An 18,465-nucleotide genomic window follows, 5' to 3' on the forward strand; every position below is an offset into this window, starting at 1 on the left:
ACCATTTTGATATCAGTATTTCTAAATGAAATCCAAAATGTCCTACACGAGAAAACAAAAGATGTCATTGACATTTTGATGTATTATTACTCACCTCGCCAATATGAACATCGGTTCATTGATACACTACTTCCTATATGCCCGGCACCACATTAAGAGAATTACCTGTATGATCTCGGTTGTTCTTTGCAAGTATTCACAGGTAGGCATTTATGGAAGGGGTTCGGAGACGGAATAACCTGCCCAAAGTCACATACCAGGTGAGTAATGGAATCCGAATGAGGTGGCCCTAATCACTACACCAGCCACTTCTGTGACACTCAATGTCCTTTTTTAGGGGGGAGAGGACACTGTAGGCTACAGGTTTGAATAGCACGGGACGGTGCTGAATACAGCAGACAGAAGCCACTACTGGGGCTCCAGCCCAGCTTTTAGAGGAGTAACAGTGTTCAAGGCAGGGTATCTATTATTCTGGTTACTGCCCTCACACAAGCGCTGTCCTTTTTTTCCCTCAAACAGCCAAGCTTTTATTTATCATGCAAAGTCCAATTCAAAGGCTACTTTTCATTAAAAACCTCCCAAGGTACCAAAGTTGGAATTCCTTTCTATCCCTTTTCAGTACAGTGTAGTTGCTAGGCATGTGGGCTCTGGAGACAGCCCGCCGGGTTCAAATCCTGGCTTTGCTGCACAGCCTATTAGAGACGGCCTGGCACAGAGTAAGTGTTGGTTGGCACAGAGTCAGCGCTCAGCAAGTTTTAGCTACTCCGACGGCATCTGCGTTCATGCTTTCTTCTCCGGATGCCTCCTCCATTAGAACACAAACTCTTGGATGGCAGGAAGCCATCTTATTCTAATTTCCAAACACCTGCAGAATCCAAATTCTTCACACCACTTCCTCTGCTAACACCTTCATCTCCCTAGATTGTTGCAAGACTTCTAGCTGGTCCCCCAACTCTCCCCGTGGTCCCTTTAGTCTGTTCCAAACCCAGTAGCCAGAGTCCCATCTTTAAAGATCAGTGAGGCCACCGCTCATAGTGCTGCAATATGGCCGCTTCCATTCTGACGTGGCCAGCATAGCCCAGTCTTGGCTGCTGTAAAAGCCCTACATTACTTACCCAGTCCCCACTGCCTTTCCAACCTCATTCCTTATTCCTCTGCTACTTTGCAACTCCACCCACAGTGCTCTCCTTGCTGTTCCCTGAAGGCTCCAGGCATGCTCTTGCTCAGAGCCTGGGCACTGGCTGTTCCCTCTGCCTGGAATTCTCCTCCCCCAGGTATCTGCGTGGCTGACATCGTCACACATTCCAGGTCATGGCTCAAATGCCATTTGCTCAGTGATGGCCTCCCTGTCCATCCTTTTTAAAATGGCAGCTCTCACAACATCTCTTTGGCACTACCTGTACCCATACCCCCATTTTATTTTTCTCCATAGCACTTATACCATCTATTATAGATTTTATTTGCATATCATCTGCCTCCCCCAACAGAATAAAAGCTCCAGAAGATCAAAGGGTTGTGACCGTTTTGTTGATTGCACCCAACACTGCCTTAGTAGGAACTCTGTAAGGATTTGTTAAAAGAATGACATTACTTCTTCCTACCTCACGTAGCACCATGTGCCCTGTAGGTATTTAATATGTATTTGTTACATTGAACTCTTTTACAAAAGCCTCCTACTTTATTTGACTTTTCTTAGGAAGGCAAATGGGAGCATAGGAAAGTACGTAACTCCAGAGTCATGTGAAACCAACCCAACTGCTGAACCAAAGCATAAAGCATCTTGTTCAAAGGAACTTACTTCCCCAGGAAAGTCTTCCGCTGACTTGGCCTCATTCATTTGCCTCCCACTTGTCAACACCAGAACAACATCAACATCTGGGGCCAACAACCACGGCTGGGGCTGAGCTCCCCGGGGGCAGACAAGGGCAGGACATGGGCGAGGGAAAAACCTGAATTCCAGAAATGGGACAGGTGTACAAAGGGGCGTGAAGGTCAGCCACCCTTCCATTGTTGAGTCTACTTAGGCACATAAGATGGGGGACAACAGGGTAGATAAAGGTGGTGCCGGGATCACACAGGGATCAAAAATAGGAATGGGACAGAGTGGAAAGTGCAGCAGACCTAGTGACCAGGGGGCTCTGCAGCTCACAGCAGGAAGGATGCATATTCCCAGACCTCCTGTGCAGGCCCTGCTAGTGACGTGTGCTGGGATTAAACACTCCAGCTTAAGGACATTATCCAGGCCAGACATTTCAAGCCTCTGTATTTTCCTAACAAAATAGAATAACTACTCCCCATCCCTTCTTGAAGACTGATTAAAATGCCCTCATGTGGGGCGCCTGGGTGGCTCAAGCTGGTTAAGCGGCCAACTCTTGATCTCAGCTCAGGTCTTGATCTCAGGGTGATGAGTTCAAGCCCCGTGTTGGGCTCCATGCTGGGTGTGGAGCCTACTTAAAAAAAAAATGTTCTCATTTGTCGCTACACTGTGAGGATGCTTTCCACCTTTCTTAGGGCATCCTAGGACCCTAATTCAGTGATTACAGTGGCAGCCCTTGGGAATTCGTTTAAAGCTGCAAATTTGGGGGTCCCACCCTAGATCCACTGAATCAGAAACCCAAGAAGTAGAGCCAGAAATGTGTGCTTTCACAGGTTTGCTGCTAATGTTTGAGAACCACTGTCCTCAGTGAGAAGTGTCATGAGAAAGAATGCAGCAGGGTAAGCGGATAGAGACCGGGGGTGGGGGGGTGCTATCTTACTCAGGGGAGGGCTCTCCGATGAGTGGCATTTGAGCAGAGGTCTGAATGAAGTGGGGAGGGGGCTGTGCAGATATGGGGGTGCCAGGAGTGAGGAACTGGATCCAGGCAGAGAGAGTAGCATGGGAATGGTTCCTGAGGAGGGAGACTGGACCGCTGGGACCGCCGGGAGGCAGCACGGCCGATGTACGCACAGCCTCATGTGTGTAGTGTGATTTATGTATATTTTAAAGTCCTTACGTGGTTACCATGTGTCTTTAGTTATACCGAAATTCCCTCCAATACAAGAACCAGATTTCATCTATTTTCTAAGTAACTCACCATGGCACCTTTAACAGCGCCAGAAACTGAAGAGATTCGTAATAAATGCATAAATACATACATGGAGGGGGAAAAAAACTGGAAAGTGAGCAAAACTCATGGGGGAAAAAATGAAAGATTTATTTTGATCATGTTTAGCTTTATGTTACAGGGAGACATGTAGCCAGAGATTTCTGAAAGCCAATTAACACCTCAGAAAAATTCTGAAAGTGAAAAGTTGGTGGGAATAGCATTTTTAATGACATTCACCAAACTTTCGAGAACTCAAGCTCAGCATGATGAAATTAGGAGCTTTTCTTGATGGGACACAGCTAAATCAGCTAGATGTCAAATGACTTTCATTTCCTAAACTGGAGGATGGGGTTTGGGAGACGCCAAACAGAAAACCAATAACAGAAGTTGAATTTGTACCAAAGGTTTTTCAATTTCTCCTTGCGATGCTGAGAAACCAAGTCGATGCACCGTGCAGAGGTTGAAGAGGCTAAAATAAAATCGAACTAAAACAGAAAACTTGACAAACCTAATTGTCCTGTCTTGAAGAAAGAAACACTGAAGGTTTGTGGCAACTGCCATAAGGCTGGCTGTCCCCTCAAATGAGAAAAAAAGCAGGAAGGAGAAGGGTGTTCTGAGCCCCCGCCTCAGGGGCTAGGCGGCCATATCCAAGTCCCACAGACTGGGGGGGGGGGGGGGGCGGGGTTCACCACGCAAGTTTATTTTCTCAGTCTGGAGGCTGGAAGTCTGAGATCAAGGTGTTGGTAGAGCTGTTACCTTCTGAGGTCTCTGTCCTTGATTTGCAGGTGGCATCTTCTCCCTGTGTCTTTGCATGGCCTTCCTCTATGTCTGTGTCCTTACCTTCTCTTCCTATGGGGGAGGGGGCGATTTGGCCAATGACAGCCCCTAGCAAAGTGGTTCAGACCAACAAGAAGCTAAATATCATCACAGTGGTGCCTCCAGGCTCCCTGGGCTGGCTGTCATGCCCCAAAGCAGCTTCTGGATGGAGAGTGAGTCCACAGGTGGTCCACAAAGAACATCATCTCCAGACTTCGAGGCTGTTTGGCTGCAATCCTATCACCCAGAACTAACTCAAGAAATCTGGAAAGGAATTCACCAGTTCCTTCGCCCAAGGAGACATATGTCTCCCCTGTAGCGATGCAGAACGGGGACCTTCCTATGTTCTTAGACTCTGCCTGAAAGAGCAGAAGCTGCCAAAGATTCGTTCCCAGATGTCAGTGGGCAGCCCTCTGGAGGCCACCGCAAGAATGACAGCACCGAGGATGGAGCTGGCCTATGACAGAAAGCTGGCTTGCAAGTTAATATTGTTTTTAGTATTTCATAGAATATTCTTTACAGGCTGGTGCAAAAAAAAATGTGTGGGAATTCTTATAGAATTAGATGAATGTAAAGGGTTATATTTTAAAGTCAGCTTTTAAAGAACAATGAACTTGGCCAACTTTTAAGTGTGCAATGAATCTTGTATTTACCAAAAAATAGTGAGACAGAGCCAACAGAGTTTTACATCGCGTTTTCACGGCAAAGGAAAACAAAACAGACAGATTAACTAAATCTTTTCGCCCAAATATAGTTCAGGCAACATCTCTGGATGTCTCATCTCTTATTCCAACCGAACCGTAGCCAAGCACATCAGAATGCATCACCTGAATCCAGAGACTCCTAAAATCATTCCTGGAGAGAGTATGGAATGACAGCTAGTGTTATTAGGACACACTAAAATTTGGAATTTTGTCTCCATGGGAATGCTGGGAGAGATTCCTTCTCTAAGTCTCATTTGTCATTCAAGCTTTCGACAATGACCTGCCCCTCCAATTTTCCTCTCCAGCTAGTTACTCACCCCGATGCGATAATGAGTAGTCAACGGCCAGTCACCTAAGAGCCAACTCAACTGTCAAGACTCTATCAACCCTGTGTATCACACTAGATCACCAGACACTTACAGAGTCCCAGAAAATGTGCCTTCTAACAACATGGCTTTGCCCTGGATCCTGGGATTTTGAATTTTTACGGAAAGGTGTAGCTATATGAAAAACCTTTTCGTAAAACAGCTGTTATTAAATACAAGGGTCTATTACATAATATGTTGTCAACAACATTAAGATGCAGGAGTTCTCGGGTTATAATGCTTTAGACTCCTCTTTCTAATGAGCTGGTATAAACCTCTTCTTAAATAATGGAATCCATTTGACTCATTGCATTTCCCCTTTTATCTTCTTTTTTTGTCTTGGCTGCAGTTACGGCAATTATCCCCACCTTAATTTTTCTGGCACACATATTGTGCCCAACTGCTACTTGTGTTAATTCTTGTTTTAATGGTTCTTATATACTTTTATTGTCTTTGAATGAGCCAAATCAAATCTATTTTGGATGGAGAGAGGTATAAATAACAGATAAAACTTGCTTTACTTTCTTCTGTTGCCTTATGAAACCTGATGAAGGGTTCTTTTTTTGAATAGAGTATTTTTTTACATCAGAAAAGAAAGCAAAAACATCATCTAGGTGTCTGGTTAGGCTGGGGTATCACAGCTGCAACAGAGAGAGAGAGAGTTCACACCAGCTCACTGGCAGGTTGAGCTCCTGAAATAGCTTTGGAAATTTAAGTCACCTTTCTAGTTATCTAACCCCACAGCTCCACCTGCAGTATCGAAACGCTTTATGTAAACTTTACAAGAAGGTGATCTGCGAAATCCAGCTTTAGCAACACCCCAGCTGTACAGGGGGCCACAGAAACAGCAGATCCCACATCTTCTCCAGGACCCTCATTGTTACGACCTAACCAACCGGAGACCCTGTAGAATCATGGTGGCTGTGGCCCGGGAGGGCTCTGACCCTCAGAAGCAATCACATCTTCCAGCCACCTCTGTTGATGTTTTTCTTACCTGTATCTTGTCTACAGAGTACGCCCAAGATATTGTCCAAGGGCCTAGATCTCCTTGGGTATCCTTTTAACGAATGCTTTCTTCAAAGTCTGAGAAATCGATTACAGGGTTTCAACCCAGAAGTTAATAGTGAGAGATTTAGCAAGACATCTAAGGAACTTTATCTTTTAAAATAAGCACAAGGGGCACCTGGGTGGCTCAGTCTGTTAAGCGTTTGACTGCGGCTCAGGTCATGATCTCAGAGTCCTGGGATCGAGCCCTGTGTCAGGTTCCTTGATCTCTGAATCCTGGGATCGAGCCCTATGTTGGGTTCCTTGCTCCGAGGGGCGTCTGCTTCTCCCTCGGCCCCTCCCTCCACTCATGCGCACTCTCTCTCTCTTTCTCAAATAAATTTTAAAAATCTTTTAAAAAAATAAAATGAAGGGGCGCCTAGGTGGCTCAGTCGATTAAGCACCTGCCTTCAGCTCAGGTCATGATCCCAGGGGTCCTGGGATCGAGGCCCCGATGGGGCTCCCTGCTGAGTGGGGCGTTTCCTTCTCCCTCTGCCTGCCACTCCTCTTGCTTGTGCTCTCTCTCTGTCAAATAAATAAATAAAATCTTCAAAATAAATAAATAAAATAAAATAAACACAAACAAACCATGAATCTACACAGTAATCTTTTACAGGAACATTCTCTCTTACGGGTGAAATGAGAGGCAAGAGGGTAAACTTGGATAAGTGAACTCCCTCCTTTCAGAAAACCTCATCTATGACACCCAAGCTTATAAAGGAAAACTGGGAGTCATTACTTGCATTGCAAAACCATGCTTCGCTATACCAGAGGATTTCTTGAAATATTCCTTTCAGTGACTAATTCTCAGCCCCAAACACATTTTTTTTCCTCAGCTTAAAGACTGATCCAGCTGACAAAAACTACCTTTCGTGACATTCAGTAGATCGGGTGCAAACAAAGAGGCGATCCCTTCGACCCCTCTAGTACAGCCAAATTAAAGTACTCAAGGACTTCTGTTGGACAGAGGAAATTTCTTCATCATTCCTTCCTTTTTTCCCTTCCTCCCTGCCCCTGGTCTATTTAATGATTTGTGTGTGTGTGTGTGTGTGTGTGTGAGCAGTTTAGCATAGCTCATTTTCAAATGAAATCTTATATAAAACTGCAGTATTTCGTGAGGAAACACCACAGAACTCTAAAGTTGTAAGAAACACAGTTGAAAAACCGTATCTCCAGGTCATTCTCCAGTTCACTGCCAAGTCTCTAGAAGTCATCAGCTTGTACCTACCGGTCTTTGTATTTTCTGAAACACACAGAACAGGTGGAATTGCATTTTCTACAAATACAGGACATCAGTTCCTGTGGATCAGGCAGACTTCAGTTGCAGAACCTGAACTGACTCTGGCTAATTGAAACAAAAACAGATTTACTAAATGGCTTGCACGGTCATTGGGCTGGTTTTTCACAGTCGAACTGGGACACGGCGGAACCTGTTTGACAACAAGGAAGCTTCCTGCTCCCCTGGACCCCTGAGAGTCCAGAGACTCAGGCCCCACTTGTGCCCTCGGCACGAGAAAAATGGGTGCCTTGCACTTGACTCTCGACTCTAGCTTCAGCGACTACACCTTGGGACAATGACGAATGACGCGACAGAAAATCCAAAAGCCTCCACAAACACCTTGGTCCCTACTTTTGGAACCCAGAGCATTTGATTTTCTAGAATGACTCTGCATTCCAGCCCCGGAAGTGAAGGAAGGCACTAGAAGGTTGCAGTGGGACTATGCCAGCCAGCCACCACACCCACCCATGCCTGTCCACTTAGTTCCATGCTAGAGAAAATGCTCTCCTGTGGTTGCACCCTAAAAAGATCAGGAATGTGCCCCAAACCTATTGACCTGCTATAAAACTCCCTTCTGTAAATTTTTGTTTTTATATTACGTTTCAATCACTCCTGGCGCTTAGGAAAACAAATTTCATAAACATCGCACTTCTGTAAAACAATGTTTCATTTGTCCGAAATTTATTTCTCTGTGAACTATCCAAGGGCTAACTAACCCTTCATGCTCAAATCACCAAGTACTCAAATGCGAGTCTTAGCGTCTCTGCCCCAACCCTTCTTGGCTTTCCGCTTTGTAGATGGGGGTGGCTTGCTCAATCCTTTGCTCGAACCTCCTACTCGCTCTCGTGCACAGGAGGGGAGACGGTGGCAAGCATGAACCTCCCCACCCCCCTCAAGCCGTTCTCAGAGAATGATCACCCTCACTGTCCCCATTCCAGAATAAAAGAACAGACACAGGGATGCTCGGTACTTCACATGCACTGAGAAAATTCTCCCTCAATTAGTCTAAAAATCCTCCAGAGCCATTTCAAATCATTCTTGTTCATCGAGGCTGTGTCTTAAAGAGGCAATGTGTTACAGAAATGGCATCACCTCTGGCTGCTGGGTTGGTACGGAGGGCCTCTTTTCTAAAGCTAAGCATTCAGAATCCGGTCAACAAAGGCATCTGGCTGCAGTGAGAAGGAAGTTGCTACTGCTGATCTTGTTTTCACAGGAGCTTTATTTTCAAATTCCTGAGGGCACACAGAAGGGTGGGGACATCTTGTGGCTACCGTTTCCCCAAAGCCAACTGTGGAGCAGCCAGACCCCAACCCCTGCTCATGGTGGCGTTCCAGACAGGCATTTACACGATGGCCATGATTGAAAGCAAAGGACCCCATCATTAAGACCCAGACCTAATATCAGCAGGACATTTTTTTCATGGAAATGATTTCTAAAACCAAACTCTACTGCAAAGCGGTTTTGACTTTATTTTGCAGACTCCCTCTCTCCTCATCTTCTCTCTTTTCACTGAAGAGAGCGGGAGGGAGAAGCAGGACCAGTTCCACCCAGAAAGATTTCATCTGGGCTCCCGGGATGGGTAGAGCGGGCGGGGAAGCCACCACGGCAGGAGGGAGCACACGGAGCTGGCACATCGTTGGAACCTGGCCGTGTTATGAATCGGAGACCCTGAGCACGTTTCTCTCTTTGCCTTTCTGCTTTGTGAATCTCCCAAAGTGGCTAACTTTGCCCTGGGCATGGGAAGGGACTTGCGGGTTTTGCTGTCATCCGGCCATGCCTGCAGTCCCAGAGTCCCCTCTCTGATGGGCCGCTCACATCCTGCACGCAGGGACAGCGTTACACAGACACCAACCATGACTAACTTCTCTGTGCTGAACAATGCCTCGTGCCCCCCCCCATAGCCCCACCGCCTTCTCCCCCCTCCACGTCTTCTGAAAGCCTCTGCGACATGCGACACGCACCATGCCTGGCCTCCCTGGGCTCCTCTCACCCCCTAAATATGCTAAAGCAATAGAAAGGAGGAATTAGTCAGGTGGAAACACGATTAAGCAGGCACGTTTATCTCAAGGCACAGGCTGCCTGAAGTGTGAGCAGGTTTCCTCCCCGCCAGGGAGCGAGAGTGGTTTGAAGAGCCTGGGCGGTCCTGGCCCCACTCTCGCAGTGCCCAGGCCTCCTCCCGGTGCTGCCCGAGCTGGGGGAGGCCTCGTCTCCAGTGGCTCCTCCTGCACGTACAGAACCTTGGCCTCACTCCGGCCTCCGTGGCCGCAGACCATACTGTGTGCTGTTCCAGGGGTGATGCGTGGGGCAGCCACTGGCATGAGGAGAGTGGAGCCCTCTCTCAGGTGCATAATTGAGGGGGCCTCCCAAAAGTGAGCCATCAAGCTAAATAGTATTTTCACGTAAAACTCAAAACTAATGCCAAAAATCCATCAGGAACAAACGACGAAAGTTTTAAATAAAGACAGGATCAACAGAGCTTCAGGGGAGAACCTTAAAATTCTGCAGACGAATATAAAGTGATGGGGTCCAGATCCCCCAAATTACGTGGGACTTCCAAATGGCAGCGACAATGGATCTGCAGGAGGTCACGGCTCAGTCCCCTGTCTGCAGCCTCTGGGGCAGGTGGGGGCATAGCTCTGCTCCTCTGCCACCCACTGCTGGGGGACACTCACTGCTCCTGCTTCTGGGCTCTCTGGGGAGCCGGCTCTTCCCTGGAGCCTGTGTGCATATTAAATAAGTGCAGGCACACTTGGGATTTTCCAGAACACAAAGCTGAGCAGGGCCCCTGGCAGGGACACTGTGTTTAGACTCTCCCTGGCTCACGCTTTCCTGTTTATTTCCCAGCCCGGCTCAACTGCATTACGCCACAAGGCCAGGTGCAGCGAGGAGGACATTCCCAAATTGGCCACAAGGAGGCGGTCAAGGGCAGCGCCAACCCCACCGGTCCCGCCCCAGCCTCATTTCCTGAACCTGGGATCCTCTCCCTGGGGTAAACTTCTCATTCCTCGCCTCTCTGCTCCCTCCCTGCTCGCCGTATTCCTTCCTTTCGACCCAAGAGCTGTAGAAATCACAGGCCAAAAAGTGCCTCGCGGAGCTAGAAGAATAAACACCTTGGATACGTTTTTTAATCTGCTCTGACTCTGCACTCGCCAGAACTTGCACAGCAAGGTGTGCTCAGTAAAACTCCGGAGCTTTGCAGAATCGCAGCCACTTGGTGAGACAACACCAGCCACTCTCAGCAATTCTGAGGGCAAGGCCACCCCAGGCTCCTGCAGCCTCTCTGCCCCAGGCTTCTTTGTAAACGCTGGCAGGGTCTACCTGCACTGCCCACCGTGTTGGCTGCCTCCTGCCGGCCAAGACAAAGGTGCCATCACCCCACAGGCTCAGTGTCCCCCAGGTATGGAGGGAGGCCCATGGGTATTTATTCTTATCTTCATTTAATTTACAAAGCACAGCCTATCTTTCCAGGGACCTGAAGCTCCCTCATTTCCTGCAAAGCACAAGGAGAAATTCCACTCCCAGATTGGCTCCTGCTCCCGCAAGCTGAGTGGGGCAAAGAGAGCACAGAGCTCTGGAATCCAGATGGAACGCCCCAACCTGGGGCTAGTGTGGAAGCCTGTGTCGTCCTGACCCTGTCCTGGCCCAGGATGTTCCTCGGGCGTATCGTACCCCTGTGTGTCCTACTCCTTTGATTGTACAGGAGACAAATAGAAACTGGAGGCCCGCTTCCGCCATGGAACTATGTGACCTCAAAAAAAAAAAACAAAACAACCCCCCCCCCCAAGAGAAAGCAAAAAACAAGAAAAGAAAAGAAAAAGCAGATTTCTTTGTGGTTTTCTTCTCTCATTTGTAAAATGAGGACCCTGGATTATTAACCTAAAAGGATCTATGTAAAATTTAGTGTTAAAATGTCACATTGATAATACAAATAACAATAGTTTGGGGTTTTTTGGTTGGTTTTTTGTTTGTTTTTTCAAGGCCAGCTAGGAGAATGTTTGCAACCAGTCTTGTTGTCATCTGCAAGCGAGGCAACAAAATCAGCATTCCTCCCCCAAAGCTTTCACTGGTCTTTTCCCCTTCAAGCAAGGCATTTGCTGGGTTTTATGTGGCATCATTTTGCTGTCTTGTGCAGAGGCCAGACCCTGAAGCCTTTTGTGGGTTGATCCTGTTCCTGTCCCCTCCTACCCCGTGACCCATCTATCTGCAGAAACAAGTACTGGTCTGGAACCTTGAAACAGCAGGTTAAGCTTATGAAATCGTCAGAGAGGTCTAAAGCCTTATGATCTGTACATTTTGTTAAAGGGCCATAACATTTTTTAAAAAAACAAAGCGAGATAGAAACTGAATTTCCCATAGAAAAAAAAAACCACAAATGATAAGTAGTAAAGGCAGAACAATAGAATCCTTCTGCTTTCCTGAAAAGCTTGTTGAAAGGAAGAGCGGTAGCAAAGGCATGCCAAGCCCCTCTATCCTTCCGTGGGTGGTGGGAACAGCCCTGTGTTTAGGTTTACACTAACAGTCATGGGGCCCAGCCCCAAAGACAGCTTGGACATGCTGTTTCTTCAGCTTGACGTTCAATTAGCCAAGTTTCTTAGTACGTGTGTTTTCACAAAACAAGATCTAATTAACATCTGGACGCAGGGGCACGTGTTCAGAAGTATAAAAATACATGCATGCAGTAAAAAAGGGGCATCAGAAACTGCCCTTTGAGGCTTACCCAGAGATCTTTCTTTTGTCTGGTTGGTCGACCTCACCACTGGAAGGCTCGCTCGAGTTCGGCTGCCTCTGGAAAAAGGACTCGGAGCTTCTCCCTCAGACATGGCTTCCAAAGAATCACCAGACGTCTCTGATAAATGCTCGATTGGGTCGCCCAAATTGGGAGGTTGGGGACTATGAGACAGTTTGGGACTTCTTGTCTGCAAAAGGCACGTAAAAGAAAAGTAGGAAAATAAATGATTAGGAATTATGTAGAAAATATTTTCAAAGCCATCAAGGTCTGCCAAACTGGGCAAACAATATGGCAGGGGAAAAATCCGTCGGAAGACCTGGACACAGAAAACTAAAGATCCAGTGGGTCAAAGTAGCAGTTGTGAAAGTTACTGGAAAAAAAAACCCCATATTGTCCCTGAGTATTCCATTAAGATTTTTATCACTGCGCATTTACTGTACAAATACCAGCTTCGACAAGCAGTTGAAGACAAGCCACATCATAGGAAAGAATGATGGCAAATCAATTCCTGTGGCCCGACAAATTTTAACGGTTGTTATGACAACAGATGGGACTGTGCACGTTTATATATACCTAAACGGATGAGGCACTCACGCCACAGTAAACTGAACACAACCGGGCCTTCAAAGTCTTACATCAAGACTGTTTCCAAAATCGGTAAACCAAGATTGTGAGGGAGACATTTATATCACAGCTGAACTTCTTTCTTTGAGTCAGACATCCCATAGGTAAGATTATGTCTAGCTTTGGTTATTACTTACCTCACCAATCAGCAGAAAGTATCTAGAATAACTTACACACACACAACACAGAACTGAATTCTTAAGTTATCTGTACTGTAATGGCGGGAAATTTCGTGTGTAAAATGCTCATGATCTATTAGTCAAGAACATTCCTTGATCATGGACTAGTGGTTGAGCATTGTGGGAGATGGAGAAAAACACACAACAGGCTGCCTGATGTCAGAGAGTTTCAGAACTAATCGGTGCAATTAGTGAAAGGCACGAAATAACACAGGAAAGTGGATAATGAAGCGTGAAGAGGAAACTGTGTGGGGACATCCATTCATCCTTCCAACAGACACGTACTGCAGACCCACCATGTTCCAGACTGTGCTAGGTACTGGGGCCAGAATGATGCAAAAGCAGGCATGGCCTTGCCCACATGGTTTCACAGTCTAGTCAGGGGCCCAACACGGAAGACCACATAAAGGTGCCGTGAGAGGGTGTTAACTCCACCTGGTGGGGGTGGGGCGCTTGTTGGGAAGAGGAGTAAACTGTGTTGTCAAGAAAGAGGTAAGCTGGGAGGAGGGGGTAAGCCAGAGGGTAAGAATAAAGAGAGGGAAAGGCATTCCAGGAAGAGGGGTCAGCAAGGGCTAAGTCCCCAATGCAGAAAGAAGTGGCAAGCACTGGACGCTTGAAGGGGCTTGTCCAACAGAGATCAGATCACACGCAGCCTCGGAGTCAAGGTGAACTCAACTGAACTCTAAGGTACCAGAACTCCACGGAGGCATCTGAGGCAGGGAAAGGGGTGAGAGGGCCAGGATCGGATCTGTTTTTTAGAGGATCACTCGAGCTCTGGTGTGGGGGGTCGGAGATGCGCGCGGAAGGTCAGAGAAAGGGAGTCAGCCAAAGTAGGGGATTAGGCTGAATGAACACATCATCTCAGCTCTCCCCTCTGGCACTGCCCACTGTGACTGGCATTGCGCGATCCCAGGCACCTTCTGGAAGGCAAACTGATCAGAAAGAATCAAGCAGGTGAGTTTTCTTTTACCGAGTAAGATGCCAAAGGTGCTGAGGGGCTGGTGCTGGGCTACAGGCAGCCCCAGCAGCTAGGTTTTTGGTTTGTTTGCATTCCTCAATTTCCTCCAAGACTTCCTAAGGGGGCCACTGCATTTTGAAGTTAAGCACCATTTAACCCTCGAGGCAGAAGGAGCTTCGTGGGTGTATAACCCATGCCCCACACTTAGAAGGTTCCAGCTTGGTTTCATGCTCTACTGTGGCTGTCTTAAAATTCCTTTTTTTTTTTTTTTCAGAGAAAGAGTATGCGGCATTGGGGGGTTTTGAGAGGGGAAGAGGGAGAGAAGGAGGGAAGGAGAGGGATGACGGAGAGGGAAAGAGGGAAGGGGAGAGAGAGACAGAGAGAATTTAAGCAGGCTCCATGCTCAGCACGGAGCCCCACGCAGAGCTCGATCTCACAAGCCTGAGATCATGACCTGATCCAAACTCGAGAGCTGGATGCTTAACCAACTGAACCACCCAGGAGCCCCTGTCTTGAAATTCTTAATGATTTCTGGAACAAGGTACAACGAAAATTATGTAGCCTGATACACCAGGGAACCCTCCCGAGGGTAGAACGATCAGCTTCTTTCCCCTCTCTCTTGCTAACAGTACAAGGAGACCCCTCCTGGCGGAGCATGATTGCATTATCTACACCCTCACTCCTGGCTACGCCTCTCGGGACCTTTCCACGGAGGAAAACCGAAAAGGGTCAGCGCACAGATTCAGGCACTCCCGTAAGTGTGGGATGTGGCTTCAGGGAGACAACCAAGGAAACTCTCAGCTCAGACTGCATGCCAGAAAGGACACCCATTAACAGTTACATTGTCTCTCTGGGTTAATTTTTCTGTGCAAGCCCCCAAAAGTGGTTGATTCCCAGATTTATTTTCCATGAAGTCTGCTTCTGAAATAAAGATTGGGATCTGGCTTTGGCACTCGGTGAACATATTCCTTGACTAGAAAAATCATTCCTCAATCACTGCCTAGCCCACCGAGATCTAGATAAATTCATATGGTCCTCAATGGAGTAACTACCTGGTTGCTACACTCAGAAGAGTATCAGGGAAGAGGTCTTCCCTCTGACTTAAAAAAAAACAAAACAGGCGCCTGGGTGGCTCAGTCGTTAAGCGTCTGCCTTCGGCTCAGGGCGTGATCCTGGCGTTCTGGGATCGAGCCCCACATCAGGCTCCTCCGCTATGAGCCTGCTTCTTCCTCTCCCACTCCCCCTGCTTGTGCTCCCTCTCTCGCTGGCTGTCTCTATCTCTGTCAAATGAATAAATAAAATCTTTAAAAAAACAAAAACAAAACAAAACAAAAAAACACTACGCACTCCGTTGAGCAAAATAGCCGAGAAATAATATTACTTTAAGCAACAGGGCGACGTTCCTGGCCTCTGCCATTTGGTCGTCTCTGCAGCCCACAGCACATACGATACATTTGATGAGTTGTCATTTTCCATTGCAAAAGGCAATAATCCTTGAAGACAGTCAGAATCAAATTTCTGTTTCTCGTTCAGGGTCACCGTGGTGGTAATATGTATAAAAATAGAGTTGTAAGGGCTAACCTTTTGTTTTTTTTAACTTCCTGTACACAGCTACTTAGTTCCAAATACAAATTTCCCCTTTTTTCCGTGTCATTTCCTTTCCCCCTGCAAACTGTCATTGCATATTAGCAGTCTTCTCACAGGGTCCCCTCCCCCAGTGCTCGCTGCTGAGACATCATTTAGTGCAGAGAAGAGACAATGGAAATTGCTGACGAATGTCAGCTACCCTGTGATGTGCTATATGAAAAAAGAAAAGCAAAAGGCATTTGGCACAGGGACTCTGCACTCGGCACAGTGCTGGGCTGGGCTCCCGGGGTTAGAAGCGCTGCATAGGGTTCTTGAGCTCCTAATGCACTGGAGGGATATTTTGGGGCCAAGGATGATAACACGCATTAACAGTTGGACGAGAAGAGCTAGGAGGTGTGTCCCTGTGAGTGCAGAAGGGGTTTGGGGGCATGACTGCTGGCACGGAAGGGTGGGTCGGGGGTGGGGGAAGAACATGGGTGAACTGAGTGACGTCACACACCGTGTCCTCAGGTCTCTGTGCACTCGGGGGCACCCAGGAGGAGAATGTGGCCTCTCAAGGGACATTTTCCCCTGTCCCTCTCTCAGCTGAGCTAACAGATACATCGTCCAAAGCAGCAGAGTACCAAATTGTCTCTTCCTATAGGCAACCACAGGGCAGGATTTTGCCTCTTGCTAACCTCTTCAGTAATACCAAATATGTGAACAAGTTTCACTTTTATTATTTGACTTGATGCTCAGCCATCTTTGAAAGAGTTCCCGCCCCCAAATGATGTCCCCCTTCTCTGCGGAATACCTCCTTGCCCACTTGGATAAGACCCTGAAGACCGTGTCCCATGAAGGGGACATACATTGCAGCTACCCGGGGACATGCCTGCTTTTGCACCTGTTGTCCTAGGGTCATTATTAGTAGAAACCCCTTTCACTCTCAAGCACATACTGGTTTGAGCAGTTAACGGCAGAGTCACCCGCGCCCAGCCCAGCTGCAGCTGACTGGCTCAAGCAGTAGCCACACCTGATCTTGACTGGACCCATTATATTCTCGTCCTGAAAAATGGAGACCTGGGACAGAGGGGCTATTTTATTAGTGTCTGTGAGAATTTGAAATGTGAGGTCATATGAAGTCGTGGCTGATAATGGACAGGGAACGTGAAACAGAATACAGAGGAAGGATGGGGGCCGATCTGTTCAGGAAAACAGAGACAAGAGATCCCCATGACCCAAAAGATGGACAGCAGCTATCTGGGCCACTGGGCATCCTGGTTCCTGATTCCAGCATGCTGAGGGGTCTTTCCTATTAATTCCTTCTGATTAATTCCATTTTTGTTCTTAAACTAATTTGAGGTGACTTTGTGCCTTGTAAGCAGGCCGTCACTGACACGGACCCATTCTAACAGCTCCCCACCTTGGGCTGATATGACGCTGGCACATTTATAATATTAGCGGTAATACATGTGTTTCACAGATGAAACTCTCTTTAGAAAATTATGGGGGAGGTTATGATGTAGAGTTACTAAGATGGTATTTTGCAAAGTTGGGGGCACCCAAGTATGTCCTCTCTACTGAAACTTTTACTGTGTATGGTATCATTATTACATGGGAAAAGAGAGATTTTAATTAGCAAGAAAGAGGGGGGGGATACTCACACAATTGCAGATTTGGCTTAATAAAGAAGTCTTTACGCTGGGAGTTATTCTCATTTTGGCCATCAGGCACTGTCTACAGCATGGCATTTGAAGCCTTTGCCCCAGGCTGCTGAGCGGAGAGCCGCCCCTCACTGCGGAAGGTGCGTGGGGTCGTGAATGGTGGAAATACTACATGGCCATAGGAACAGGACTCAAGGGTTTGGAAGGCTGGATTTCCCTCTGTGCTTCATGGGCACCCAGGATACCAACCCATCTCCCTCTGTTTCCATAGTAACTTTCTAGATGTTTTCCCAAATCCCAGGGGACCCCCAAACCTAAAACCCAAACAGGAATTCTTTTGGGGTCATGCACCCCAAGGGCTGGTTTGTGTGAACCAGGCCACTGAACTCCACTCATCCTTTCTAGCCTTCCCTTCTTTTTTTTTTTTTTAAAGATTTCATTTATTTATTCGACAGAGATAGAGACAGCCACCGAGAGAGGGAACACAAGCAGGGGGAGTGGGAGGAAGAAGCAGGCTCCCAGCGGAGGAGCCCGATGCGGGGCTCGATCCCAGAACGCCAGGACCACGCCCTGAGCCGAAGGCAGACGCTTAACCGCTGTGCCACCCAGGTGCCCCTAGCCTTCCCTTCTTCAAAGAGGGCTTTCTATCACCAAGAGATGCCGGGCTAACGGGCCTCGTGCAGGTCTCCCCTCTGCTTCCTCTGCAACATGTGCGGACTGGTCCTCTAGGAAGAGTCTCCTAGTGAAGGGGTGAGGGGAGAGAGCCAGGAACGAACGCACGATGCCGGCCACGCTGTGACTGACATATGGGATTCTCACTGAACCTCACCGCAACTCATGCTACAGACCACCACTGAGAAAACAGATCGTTAAAGCAACCGGCCTGAAATTCTAGCAAGTGAGGGAACTGCGACCAAGTCTGTGGGATCCCAGAGCTGACAGTCAATGGTAATGTCATTGAACTGGAGTCTGGTGATCTGGTTCTGGTTCAGCTTCTGCCAAAATGGGGGAAATGTACAGCCTCACCGAGTCCTAGTTTCTCATCTGTAAGACCACAGGTGGAAAGATCTGGTAGTTAGTAAAGTGGTAAAGTCATTCAACCGGGAGTCTAAGGACTAAGGACGAAGATTTCTTAACTTCGACATACACACCACACAACGAAGAAAACACCACGTCGCCCAGAAGACTTTCATTTATTGTTTCTTTCAAATGATTTACCCTATTGCACCTCCTCGATAGAAATATGCAGCCCAGCTACAGCACGAGGACCTAGGATTTCTGCAAACATATACTCAAGTGCGTGCAACACAGTCACAAAGCATTAGTTGTTAAAAGACTGCCATACTTGCATTTTATCATCATGAACAAATATTTGCTGAAATGTTGACCGTGAGCATTACGCTGTACTGGGAGATCGAATTTACTCTTATTCTTCATAATGCTGTTGTATT

At 47.4% G+C, this 18,465-nt stretch overlaps 1 protein-coding gene across 16 annotated transcripts in view; it reads right to left on the reverse strand.

Moving 5' to 3' along the window:
• Window positions 1-18,465, reverse strand: part of KIAA1217 (KIAA1217 ortholog) — a 703,566-nt gene that overhangs the window by 126,344 nt on the left and 558,757 nt on the right. For all 16 annotated transcript variants that reach the window (XM_045787000.2, XM_045786992.2, XM_045787038.2 and 13 more), the window contains one exon: window positions 12,012-12,210. In XM_045787000.2, the coding sequence (XP_045642956.2) occupies window positions 12,012-12,210 (199 nt within the window). The remainder of the gene's footprint in view (window positions 1-12,011; window positions 12,211-18,465) is intronic.

The sequence above is a fragment of the Ursus americanus genome, chromosome 31, assembly GCF_024610735.1.
Source record: "Ursus americanus isolate L20-20 chromosome 31, mUrsAme1.1.p, whole genome shotgun sequence".
Lineage (NCBI taxonomy): Eukaryota > Metazoa > Chordata > Mammalia > Carnivora > Ursidae > Ursus > Ursus americanus.